The sequence below is a fragment of the Ambystoma mexicanum genome, chromosome 3q (genome assembly GCF_040938575.1).
Source record: "Ambystoma mexicanum isolate Mex_15411 chromosome 3q, UKY_AmexF1_1, whole genome shotgun sequence".
Classification (NCBI taxonomy): Eukaryota; Metazoa; Chordata; class Amphibia; order Caudata; family Ambystomatidae; genus Ambystoma; species Ambystoma mexicanum.
In genome coordinates, this window is record NC_090926.1 from 1492154 (window position 1) to 1505897 (window position 13744).

The following is a 13744-nucleotide window of genomic DNA, read 5'->3' on the forward strand; positions in this document are numbered from 1 at the left end:
CAGTTACCGGAACTCCATACAACACCCCCTTACACGACACACCACTTTGATCAATCGCATGTACCGCATGTCTACCCAAACAACGCACTTCCAGAATCTTAGCTTTGCTATCAACATTCGTTCCCTCCACTAGCAACCGACCTCCAGCCACTACTAGCACCCGAGTAACATCCCCCACAGCTGCCTCTATCCATCTAGCAATTTCCAATGGACTCACCCCCAAAAATGTCTTTTCGCGACTATCAGGTTTCAATACCACCTTCCACACACTTTCATGTTGCATCTTCTCTGCCTCCAACACACCACTCCCCAAAGCCCCCAGCTCCTCCAAATCACTTTTTTCCTGACACTCCGACCCTGAGAAGTCCTGAACCAACCCTCCTTCATTATTCCTCTGAGGAGACCTACTGCGAAGCCGTCCCCCATTTCCCCCTTTCCCCTCCTCCATAGATGAGGATCTCACAGAAGACATCTTTCCCCTCTTCTCCCTTTCCTCCACCCCTCCTTTCTTTCCAGGCTTCCCACCTCCCTTGCCCATCCTTACCTCCTCTTCTGGACACACTTTCCCCTTGCTCTCGCCTAAGGAGACCTCTCAGCCTCCTCAAGCCCAACTCTCTCCACTTAGTAGCTGCTCCGCCCTGCCTGAGTCCGTCCACATGAAAGCCCGATGCAAGCCGCGCGCTCAACTCCTTTCCTCGCGCTCACGGTCCAGCATTCCCCCGAGCTCTCCTCCGTGATTCTCTTCCCAGCTCCCGGCTCTAGCACTGCTCAACTCGAGGAAGTGAGCAGCTGAGGAACCTCTCCGAGCCCCGGAGTCACTGCGCCGCGGCTGAGCCTCGTCACTTATCTTGCCCTATCTGGAGGATCACTTTGCACTTCGTTCACCAGAATCTCCAGAAGTGACACAGTGAGACACAAACACATAAACGAGCAAACACGACCTTTTCCAGCTTAGTTGTTTGTTTGTTTGCTGGTGAGTCTGTGTTTGTTGTGTTTTCTTGTCTTTATGTTTAGGGAAGTGGTAACATTTTGATGCATATATGTGGATTTTGTAATGAGCTTTATAAACTCAATACATATATTTAACTTTTGTTTGTTGCTTTGTTTGGTTGTTTATGCTGTTTTTCTTTTTTTTTCTTAACATGTATCTTTTTGAGATAAGACTGATGTAGTGAGATATATGGGGTGGTTTAAAGATGTTGTTGATGTACTTTACTTGTGTTATTTTTTCTCCATGCATGACTTTGTTTGAAAATAATAAAACAAAGATGACAAAAAAAAGGGGGCGGTAACATTTAAAGTAGGGAATTGGGGGTCATTTGTTACTCATTTGTGTGGTGATGTTTGGTAATTTATAATCATTCCAGGGAAATATTGGTTAATTTCTAGCCATTATGGGGCGGGAATGGTGCATTAGTGGAATGTATATCACGGGGAGACTTAGTTATTTATGATATGATATGGCATTTATAACGCGCCTCTACATCCTTTTGGGGTGGATGTAAGGCCTTTCAGAGAGGCGTGTGGTGTCTAAGCGGTCAGGGGAGATTCCGGGTCCTTCAGGTCCATTCTGCCCGATGCTGAGCCTTGAATCCTCATCATTTCATTCAGAGGCGCTATGGGCCAGATTCACCGACGCGTCTTAGAATGGAGCAATCCCATTGAAAAACGTCCTGTGAGCCAGGCCCCGAGGTTTTAAAAAATGCATTTTATATACATTTGGTGCAGTTCTGGGTTATTTGACACCATAAAAGTGCTCCACATTTCGGTTGGGCCGTTCATGACCACATCAGGTCCATTTTTAAACATTTCGCCGAGCATGTTTTGAGATAATTGATGTAGATTTGTAGGCGATTGTAGGTAATGTAATAACAATACTAAAATCCGTTTTTATATATAGCGCTTCAAGCCAGATTCTTCCTGCTTCTAAGCACTCTAATAATAGTTGGGTTTACTGTACTCAATTTATTGGCATCTGCCAGGATATGACTTTGATGTCCCCAGAACAGAGGGGGAGCACTTACCTCGTTAAGATATCCAGTCAGACCTGCGTTTCAAGGCTTATTGGAGAGATTTATAATAACAGCAATATGTGTAATTCATATAATTTTTGGGGACATTAGTATGGTGTTAGTAACCTGTTCCACGTGCTATATCTGGGGGTAATGGTCCGGCAGCCTTAGTTAAAGGGCGAGCGAAGTGTTACTGCCCAGTATACCCTGTGCAATGGGTTACTAACGCCATTAGCACCACGGGTTGCCAATCTGGTAACCCGGAGTGAAGATAGCAGGGTCTTGTCTATGAACGAACGGGACGCCGAAAATACTGTTCCAAGATGACCACCAGAGAGATGGAAGTGGGACTCTTTATGGAGCGCCTCTTCCATTTCCGTGGCGGCTGGCAAAGGGAGACGGATAGAAGCTGTGGCTCTGCCACAACAATCAGGTAAGTGGGGCTGGGGAGGGGTGTTGGGGATATTTTTTTTTTAGAAAGGCAGTGTGGGGAGAAGATGGCGCTGTGGGGCGGAGGGAGCAGCCTGCGGATTCCATGGAACGTGGGCTGAGATTAGCGTTTTGCTCTACCTCTTTGGTCTAATGTGCAGGACTGTTTTATAATATTCACTTTATTGACCATTATCAGTTGCAATGATACAAATATTACCCTTCTATGTTCTCCATTCCTCCCAAACACCAACACCATCCCACTGACCAACATCCCTCACACTCACCAACTGCCCATCACAACTTACACTCCCACACCTCTCACTCTGCCAGCCAAGTGCCTACATACTTGCTCTGTCACACCGGCAAGTCACAACTTGCACTCCCTAGTCCCTGCTACACTCTGCACAGTGCGCTTAACTCACACCCTCTGCTCTCCAGTTCATGCTTCATTCTTTCTCCCTCCTTCTCCATCTCGCAGCCTGCCGCCAGTCTATCAAGGTCTTCCCCCATCCTTTCTCCCAATCTGCAGCTCACTCGCACTCTTTCTGACCCACCACTCGCTCCGTATCTGGCCCCCCGCTCTCTCACCAACTACTCCCTCTCTGACCCACGGCTCCCTCTCAGCTCTGGTTCACTGCTCCCTCTCTGCTTCCTGGTCCACAGCTCCCCCTCTGATCAACCGCACCCGCTCTGCTCTGGTTCACTGCTTGGTCTCTCACCTACCGCTCCCCCTCTCTCTCTGCTTTCTTGCCCACCACTCCCCCTCTAGCCCACTGCTCCCATTCTGGCCGACTGCTCCCCCTCTGCTTTCTTGCACACTGATCTCCCTCTGCTTTTTTGCATTTCACCCCATTCGGTCACATCGCCCCCCAATCTGTCTCTTCCTTTACAATTTGAACTTTGTTGATCATCATCCTTGCTGGAGAGTCCACCTCTTTGTGCACATGTTGTGCATTGCACCTTGTTTTGTGCACAACAGATGGCCTCTTCCAACATGGCTGCTTTATTTTTCGTTCAGCTGAGCTGGTTTCTGCCCCTTCTCTGCTCACCTGGGATTGATCCCCTCAGGTTACAACTGGACAAATCAGGCAAGCTGGCAGGTGAATGCCGGCCCGCCTCCAAGGCCCGCAATGTAAGGCCCCTATATGTTCCAGTCCACTGCCTGGACGGGTCTGCGACCCTCCACTACACCCCTCCCCCCACATGTCGCATGAAGGCTGGGGTTGTCCTTCACCTGTCACCCACTTCTGCTGCCTCCTATGCTTCCAGCCACCTTGGCAGCGCCGCAAACATTATGAACTCTTGCCTTTGCCTGCCTGATCCTGCAGCACTGATCCTGCTGCTTCGACAATCTGCAATGCCCTTTGTAATGGACACAGTCTATGGAGGTAACATCAATAATGAGACTTTAAATGCAATAGGGACATTTGAATCTCGTCTCACAATTCTCATTCTGACTGACTATCCAGACCTCCTTTCTGTCCCTGGCTGTAACTTCTCTTCTTCTCCCCCTCCCTCATTACTGTCAATGCTCTTACACTATCTGAAATGTCGCCAGGCCTAGTACGATAGTTTTGTTTTTGTTTAATTCATCCTGAATGCCTCAAGGCCTTGTAAGAATGATTACTGTATTTTTCCTGCTCTCTCCCCCGCCTTGAAGAGCTTTGAAACACTCTGTGTATAGACACTATATTAATACTATCATATCATATCCCTAAGGCCCATACCACTCCCCTCTCTCTTGTGTTTCCCCTCACCTGGAGACTACTTTAAAAAAAGAATGTAAATGCAGTTTTTGTTTTTCAAATGGCCATTTTTGTTCAAATATCAGTCTTGCTTGTGTTTTTTTTCTTTTTAAATCATCCGATTTTCCAGTATTTTAAGTGACTATGAATTGCTATAAACTGTTGGGTCTAGTTATTGTGTAAGGGGAGCAAGATATGTATAATACTACTTTACGAAATACTTAATAAATGGGAAGATTTAATAACAAGCAAGTATCCGTGAAAGGCTTGGAGGAACCGGGAAAAGTCAATTGCAAGTCAGTAAACCTGGCTCAGCCTTTCATCTCAATGACAGAATGAATACAATTCAGGTGGGAAATATTATCAGGCAGAATTTTAAGACTGACTTATGCCTCTAAAACGTGGATAATGATTGGGAAGTTGTAGTCTAATGTAAGATGTGCCTAACACGCTTTTAAACTTTCTTGGCCGCGTAAAAAAGATAAATGGGGGCAATATTAGCGGCTGTATCCTAATTGACCTTTTCACAATTGACCTCGGGAGAATTGACCTCGGGAGAATTGACCTTATTTAGAAGGTCAATTAGGACATATATGCGGGGGAAAGCCCCCGCAACTCCCATCCAATCCAAAAACCCCTGCAACACCCCCCCCAATTCCTTTAAATTATTTATTATCCAAAACCAACACAATACGTGTATAAAATAACTAAAATAATATAAAGGTCAATTGTGCAGAAGGTCAATTAGGACCACTATAATTCGGTAAATTGTGCAAAAGGTCAATTGTAAAAGGTCAATTTGGATAATACCATATTAGCAAAGATACTTAGGAGCTGCAGCAGAGCTTTCTGCTTTTGGGGCGCTCTTAATAAAAGGGTCAAAGGATCACTCTTACCTTTTCTCCCCGTCAGATTCTTTTGGAATGTTGGATCGGTGGGTTCATGTGAATGCGGCAGCGATTTATGTAAAACCTGCAGCTACCGGTCTGCTGCAGGTTTTCAACCCACTTAGCTATCCCGACACGTCACTGAATTTTAAAGCTTATAATGAATCTTAAAGCACCGTGTTTTACAGCTGCTTTCAAAAGGAATAACATTTCCGGAAATGAAATCATCTGAGTCTATTGATCTGGCAAGATGGGCAAGGTGGTCCATGCACGTCTTGTTAAAATCTGAACAGCTTGACAGTCACTGGGCCAATGTTGTCAGAAGCTGCTTAGCTTTTCATCTTTCCCAGGTCAAAACATGTATGGTATGTCATTTTGTGAAATGTCATTTTCAGCCTCGTATAGATAGATATTTGTTGTTTTAATAATGTAGATCGCTTTGTACAAAAACATGTAAAGGTGCATTCCCTGCTTGTTCTGCAGTTTTCAAATCTATAAACGGGCCTCATGAAATATGAAGGCCTTTGTAGTATGGGAAAGGGCTTCGAGCCCACCTTTTGCTTCATACAAAGGTGGGCATCCCAGTTTTAGGAAGCCCTTTGCACTGGCATGTTGGACTGTTAATGTGTGTGTTTGATTAGGGTGCACTCATTCAGGGTGAGCTTCAAGGTCCCTGACGAAGGGGGGCGGGGGGAGAAGGGTGATTGCAGAGTGTTCATTTCTTTTGTTATGTATGTCTCCATTCATTGATTTAAAGGTACAGCAACACATGATGATAAAATGCGTTCAATGAATAACACGCAGTGGCCCTCATTCCGAGTCGGGCGGTAGGGGATACCGGGCACCGGTAAGGAGATCGGTGCTGGTAATCCCCTACCACCCGATTCCGAGGTCCTCTAACGGGAACCGTAAGGGACGTGTGGTCGGACCACACGTCCCTTACAGGTCCTGTTAGGGGACCAGGGAGCAAATAACAACAGGCTTGCCATTCGCGAGCCGGTTATTTGTGCCCTCCCCATTCCCATTGAGTCCTATGGGGGCTCAAATGGGAATGGGGAATGGTTTGTTCAATGGGGACTTACCGGTCCCTCCAAGGTCGGAATGGACCGGTAAGTCCCCATTGAACAACACCAGAGGCAGTACCGGTATGGGAGGCAGCCATGGAGCTCATTGCTCCATGGCTAGCACCATACTCGTAATGACCCCCAGTAAACCCCTTATGACCAAATGCCCTTGGAAGTGTTTTAGGGGCCTTTTGGGAAGCGTTGGACATAAATGACTGTTTCACGGTGTATATTAAGTTGATGCAACCCGTTTGTCCGGGTGCCCCCTGCTTTGCCCCCACCAGCCTGCAATGTGGAGTGCCAGAGAGAGCCATTGGGGAAACACGAGCCATTTGTGAAGATTGTGGGAAGTTTCGAATAATGTCATCTCAGCTATGGAGGGCTCCCTCCCTCCCTGCCTGCGTCTGCACACTCCTCGCACCCTTTCCCCCCCCTCGCGACCGCGCTCCTATCAGCGGCCTAGGGTCCGCTTTCCCCAGGTGAGGACACAATGTGGCACGTTCAAGGATTCGGCGCTTTCACACTGCTAGGCATTGACTCTGCGGCACGGGAAAGCAGAGCAACGTAGACTTGCATTTCTCACAAAAGCTGCGAAATGAGTGCCAAAAGGTACATATGTGTTGCTTCAATGTAATGTTTACTTGATAACTAAAGCAGCCCTACGTGTATCCTGGCAGGGAATGGGTCGGAACATGACCGAGTGGCCTGTGTTTGGGTAACCAGGTATAAGAGCGCCCAGACAGGAACAGATTATTGCTTCTAATCTCCAATTTATAGCAAGGACTGACTGCTGCGAATCCTATCAGATCATAGGTCCCCCCTGACCTATATAACCAATGAAACACAACAACCTTATTGATCTGTGGAAAGCGTGCTGTCCTTGAAAGATCAATTAATATGGTTCACACTAATAAACATCAAGTATCACTTGGGACTGCATCACATTTATAGTCACAATAAGAACTGTTTATTAGTTCATAGTCTAAGGCCCATTCTGTGCCAGCACGTGTTTCGACCACTTTGGTCCTTATCAAGGCGGGGCTGTTGTCTGATAATTCACTGCAAGCCATTGTGAGTACAGCTTGATGTCTTCCACGTGCTGTCCGCCAGCGAATGCTTCTTGATCACAAATGTGCGTGCAAGATTATGGGCCTCATTACGAGGCTGGCGCTCCCGTAATGAAGGGTGCCGGTATGGGACCGGCACTCTTCATTACGGGACGCCCTATTACGAGGATCCCTTGCGGGACCCGGTAAGTTAGTGGTTCCCGCGAGGGGACCAGGGAGCTAATAATGGGCCTGTTATGAGCTCCCTCCCCATTCCCATTGAGCCCTATGGGGGCTCAAATGGGAATGGGTTGTTCCAATGAGGACTTACCGAGTCCTCCAAGGTTGGAATGGCCCGGTAAGTCCTCATTGGAGGAACCCGGTATGGAGGCAGCCAGGGCATGGCTACCTCCATACTCGTAATGAGGCCCTATATCTGGCTCCATTGCCTAGCATCGTGTTCTGCTCCAGGCATTGTAACACACGACACTCACTGGTCTGAAGCCGGTAAAGCTACCAGCACTTCAACAAGCAGGGTGCTTTTCAGAAGGCTCTGCAGTAATGCCCAGTCTTCTGAAGGAAAGCTGTCTGCTCGTTGAAGTCGCAAGTTGCCCCTACGTGTGATAACTCAGCTTTGGAAAAGGAAACTCCCAGCGAAAGCTGTCTTGAATCTGGTAATCACAGGCACCAGCAACCCACGTTTCAATAAACTGACACTTTCAATAGACAGTCTGGAAACGGAATACAGAAACAGCCAAACCCTCACATACTTCTTACTGCTTTCAAAACTGGTATATATGTCTTGCAATGTGCAGAAATGTATTTCTTAGGGTGAGTAGTATGACTAATCAAAACTGCAGAGCTCAACTTCCATTATTCGCTCAAAAGTGTTTCTTACTCAATCACTACAAGACATGTGTCAAATTTAAAATTGTGGACATTCATATGTTCCCATAAGGCTCTTTGATTTTATGCAAATCACCAGGATTGGGTTCTATGAAGAGATACTGTATTGCATGACCTGGCCTGGACCCTTACCTCGGCCTGGCGCCTTCCTCCCCATGGCCCCGCCTCCTCCACGGATGAGAGGGTTCCCCCAGTACATTGCTTTCCATTCCCAGCACTGTAATATAATACTACTGCCCTCACGTATGTTTGACTCTGCCCCAACCCTCCTTGCTTTTCAGAGGCACCGGCCTGACACTTGTGTGGCCCATATCCCACGCCCAAGCGCACTGTGACCAGGGTCGGACTGGGGCATACACTTGTCCTGGGCACCGATGAAAAAGTGGCCCACACTTGCCAAAAGCAATTCATTCTTTTTGTGACCGACCGAATGGTACCCAAGGGGGAGATTTTTGATAAAATGTGAGGCAAATTGTGCATTTTAAAGAATATTTTATTCAGCAACAAAACTACTCGTTGCAAGGTGAAGTAATTTATCAAACTGACCCACGTGGGGCAAAAAAGTTGCCCACTTTGACCAGAAGAACTGGGCCACACTAGCATTTTGTGTGTTTGGTTCGGGCATTGCCCTGTTGCTTTAAAGGCCAGTCCGAGCCCGACTGTGACACGTGACTGCTAGCTTGCCACCCACCGTGTCCTGGTGCAGGCCTGTCACGCGCCAGAAGCTGCTGGGGTGCCCCAAGCCTTACCCCATCTGTAACGATGCTAGGAGCTTTCCCCCAGCTCGTCGAGCAGGTGCTGAACTCCGAGAATAAATCCCCCTCATCAGGACCGCTGTGTGTCGGCGGCACCCATCTGGCGTGTGACATACTTGCCATGTTCGCGCGTGAGGGGCCATGCGCTCGCCCTATTGGCCTTCAGAGACTTTGACCTATACGTTTCACTGGCGCTGTATGCCTGCAGCCAGACATGACTGACTCCACCCCAGCCCTACCGGCCTTTAAATGCTGCAATGTCCTCAATTGCACAATCTACCTCTATGTGCCAGGAGAGGTGTTCGGCACCCCAGATCTCACCTGCGCCTCGGGGTCCTGGGGTGCTGTGGTCCCTGCTTGCCGCCCATCCACGATGCGTCCTAGCAGGAGGTTGCGTGCCAGGGACTGCGGCAGGGGCCCGTCCTCAACACTGCGGGAAGAGGCGCATAGATGCACGGGGGGGTGGGGGGCGTTTCCTCCCATTGTCTGCCCAAGGAAATCGAGGGTCACCGGCCTGCCGCAGAAAGTGCTGAGCCAGGGCTTCTGGGAGCCACATCTGTCCTTATCTACGCTAGACACGGGGGTGCTGAACGGGTCCAGAGAGGGGCCTCTTCACCCACTATACCGCCAAGAGACGGACGCCTCTCAACGGCCATAAAAACACACACTGACAAGACCAGGGGATTCGCACTCACGATTTAGCAACACGCATTGTCAGCAAAAGAGGGACCTCGCGACCCCCATGAAAAAAAACAGCCGGTCAGTAAGAGAGGGGCCTCTTACTCGCCCATAGAAAAACATCCTGTCCGCAACAGAGGGCCTTCTCACTGTCCACAGAAACACAGTCTGACAGGCATAGCTGGGTCCAGTGCCGGCCTTAGAGCAGGGCGTGTCAGGCAACAGATCGGGGTGCCAATAGCCCCCAGGGCGCCGGCTCGGGGGAGCCTTTCAAGGGCTACCCCGAGCTGGCGTGGTGGGAGAAGTGTTCTTTTCAAATAACAATAGGGTGCTGGCCCCCTATTGAGATAATTACCTGCCCGCTCACACAGGAGCGGGTGGGGCGGTTTTCATTAGAGTGCTGCGCTGATGCTTGCACCAGCGCCCTATTCCAGTGATTCTATGACAAGACCGCAGGCGAGCATTATGCTTCAACTTCTTTATTCACTACTCTTCAGCGGTTTCAACAAACTAACACCAAAATATATAAAATGCCCACAGTGGCTTTTTTCTTCTTTTTGAACTACAAACTCTATGGTCTCTGTAGTCCATGACCTCCTTTGCTCAGCTATGACCACATCCTGTTCCCGAGCTCCTCCTCTTCTTGTACTGCTCTTCAAGCAAATAAGTACCTTTTCTCTCACCTCCTTCCTTCTAGTTATCATTAATAAAGTGATTGTATAGTGTTAGAGAGGATTGGGAGAGCTAGATTGTAATGAGCATAATGTTTTCTAACAGAGAATAGTATTTACAGATGTTTAGGAAGGCATTTTACTAAGAATGTCGCGGCGTACACGCATAGGTCGTGATTTAGCACGGATTGTCGCTTCGCGCCGCGTATAGAAGCATAGACAGTATCACTTCGGTGAATAGAACTCCCGCAGTGTGCCGGCCCCGTGCCTCATAATCGGCACCCTAGGGGTCTCGGCAACTGCCGCAGAGCTTTCCAGGACCTTGTAGCTGAGGGAGCAACACAGAGCTCTCCGGCCCCCACCGCTGTGGGGGCGGAGCCATGAGCCGGGCTCCCAACATCCAAAGCCCTCGAGGCAGAGCCGAAAGCGAAGCACAGAGTCTCTGTGTCACATTTGCAACACGATGCAGAGCAGTAAAGAGCTGGGCCCGGCGGCGAACACCCCTATGTTACTCCGTAACATGAGAAAAGGGGTTTGAAATATTAATACACAGAGTATAATTATATTTGAGGAGCGCTCAACACCCTATGCACACGACACGCAGAGAGGGGATCTAGCGAACTAAGGAGCAGGAAGCTCCTTTCTACAAACGAGGAGAGGTGATTGAGCCTCCTTCATAGACACTGAGTCCACCAATCGGGCTGGAACATTGACACAGCCATCCCAGGCAATATCAGAAAATAAGTCTGGTGCAGCCACAGACAGAGTAAAAAAACAAAATCATAATAGTAATCAAAAAAAGTGTTACTAAGTGACTACATTATCAGAACATTGATAACAGAGACTCTGATTTAAGCATCTGACTGGAGAAGTGGGTGTGCACAGACACCTGCTGCAGGTATTTAGGCACACAGCACCCTATCCGAAAATGTCGGAAATTGAGTGGAGTGAAGAGGAGCAGTCATGGGACTTAGCTGCCAGCTTCAAAGAGGTGCTGGGGAATTCTCTAGTCGATGCTGTGGCGCAAGGGGTAAGACCCCTGCAAGAAAGTCTGGAGAACTTGGAAGCAAGGTGGAACCAGCCCAATGACAGCACCACTGGGACAGAGCGCACGCCCACCAAATCCTCTGAATCAGGGTCTAAGGGGAGTAATCAGGCCCGGAAGAGGAAAGCCCCTTCTGACCCCCAGGGCCCTTCGGATGGGGCAAAAGAAAAGGCCCCGGAGGTCGTCGATGCTTTTGCTAAGCTCAGAGAAGCATATTTGCAGCGTCAGACAGTGCCAGACCTCACGACCCCTTCCCCAGGGGAAGACAATTTGGGAGTTGATGACCCAGGCTCGGAAGAGGAGCCAGGAGAAGGAGACCCAACCTCACAAGACAAGGAAGGGACAGCAGAGGAAGATTGGGCAAAGCCCAGCGGGGGTAAAAGAACCCGCAAGGAGAAGCACCTCGATGAGGACCAAGAGGATATGTTTGACCCGGACAGCATTAGGAACCCAAGGTCTTCAGACTGGCAGCCCTCCCCCAGGGTCGCTCTATACATGACCGTAAGGTTGAGAAAAGCCCTCGGTAAGGAAGTTAGGTACCGCCTTCGAGCAGAGTGCCCAAGACCAAACCTTCCGTGGAAGGTAGCGGAGACCCCCGAGCTAGACCCCAAGATGCTAACTTTCGTATCCAAGACCAGCAAGGATCCCCGTAAGGGCATCGACCGTTCATGGAAGAAAGTCCTGAAAGAAGGAGAGGCCTACTATTGAAGATTGACCCTAAGCTCAGTGACCTCGCTTCTTACGAAGCAGGAGAAGCAGAGCAAGGTTTTCTTTTCGGCGACACCTTCGGAAAGGAGATGGGTCGCTTTGTGGGAACTTTTACTTCACTGGAGAAGGCTCAAGCTTCCATCAGGAAAATCTTCCAGAACAGAGTTTTTGCCGGGACCGGCTGCTTCAGGGGTCGCGCATCCGTTTGAAACCAAGGAAGTAGAACACCCTCCAACCCCAGAGCACAATACTGGGAGAACAGGCAATAGGATTCCTTCTTCCCAGCCAGGGGATGTTTCCCTAGAGGGCATAGAGGAAGAGGAGCCGGTTGAGGACAAGCATTCACTCAAGGTTAGAAAAGTTAATTACCCTCCAATGGGAGGGAGGACTGCTATGTTCTGGGGAAACTGGTGTACGCTTTCCAGCAATGCCTTGATATTACAAAACGTGAGTGGTCTACGACTAGAGTTTATAAAGCCGCCGATACAAGAGCGCAGGCCTTTTCAGCAGCACCTATTGCGAGTAAAGCAGAACTGCTTAGACCACGAGTTAGCGCAACTCGCGCAAAAGGGAGCTATAGAGAAATGCCGAAGTCTCCCAGCTTCATGAGCAACATGTTCCTGGTACACAGGAAAGAGAAGGTGCACCCAGTAATAAATCTGAAGGAACTGAACGGCTGGATAGTCTACCGCCATTTCAAAATGGAGGGCATTTACCAGCTCCGAGATTTCCTCAGGGAAGGAGACTGGTTGACAAGGCTAGACTTGAAAGATGCGTACCTGACAGTTCCAGTGCTAGAGGAGAACAGGGAATTCCTGGCTTTTCATTGGAAAGGGCAGCTTTGGCAATTCAAGACGATGCCCTTCGGTCTTGAGTCAGCACCCTGGGCCTTTACCAAGCTCATGAAGCCAGTAGCAGCAGCAATCCGAGGGAAAGGTATAAGATTAATTATATACCTAGACGACTTGCTGCTGCTGGCCGAAGACCGAGAGACGCTGGTCTACCAGACAAAGTGGGTACAAGACCTGATACAGTCACTGGGGTTTCTAGTGAACATGGAGAAGTCAGACACAACTCCAGCGCAAAGACTGGACTTCCTAGGATTTGTCCTAGACACTAGGAAGGCCACGTTAGAGCTTCCAGCGTAGAAGATAAGAGACATCAAAAGAGAAATACAAGGATGTCTGCAGAAACAAGTAGTCTCCCTCAGAGTTCTAGCGAGGATAGTGGGGATGCTAGCTGCCTCTATCCAAGCTATATTTCCAGGGCTGTTACATTATCGAGCCCTGCAGAGGTTGAAGATTCGGTATCTGCAACAAGTACTGGAATGGTGGTTGAAGAATACGGACGCCTGGAATGGGCCGGCCATTTTCGGAGTTCGACCAGATATGATCATAGAATCCAACGCCAGTCACATGTGCTGGGGTGCACGATGCGGAGACCTGCAGACAGGAGGGAAATGGAGCGAGGAGGAGCTTCGCCTCCACATAAACCGTCTAGAGCTGCTAGCTGGCTGTTTCGCGATCAAAGCCTTTATGAAAGGGAAGATGAAATAGTGTGTACTGCTAAAGATGGACAACAATTCAGCAGTACGCTACATAAACCACCTCTGTGGGACAACGTCCAAGATGCTAGCCGAGCTGGCAAAGGATTTTTGGCATTTTTGCCTCCAGTCGGAGACATCCGTGACGGCGGAGTACCTGCCAGGAGTGCTGAACGTAGTAGCCGACTGGAACTCAAGGGACCTCACAGACTCCAGCAACTGGAGATTGAATCCGACAGTGTGTCAGACTCT

General features: G+C 49.0%; 1 protein-coding gene across 1 annotated transcript in view; it reads right to left on the minus strand.

The window, feature by feature from the left end:
• Positions 1–9292, minus strand: part of LOC138582001 (chondroadherin-like) — a 162243-nt gene extending 152951 nt beyond the window's left edge. The window contains exon 1 of the mRNA XM_069652894.1: positions 9169–9292. Within this exon, the coding sequence (XP_069508995.1) occupies positions 9169–9215 (47 nt within the window). The 5' untranslated portion in view covers positions 9216–9292. The remainder of the gene's footprint in view (positions 1–9168) is intronic.
• Positions 9293–13744: the final 4452 nt, after the last annotated feature.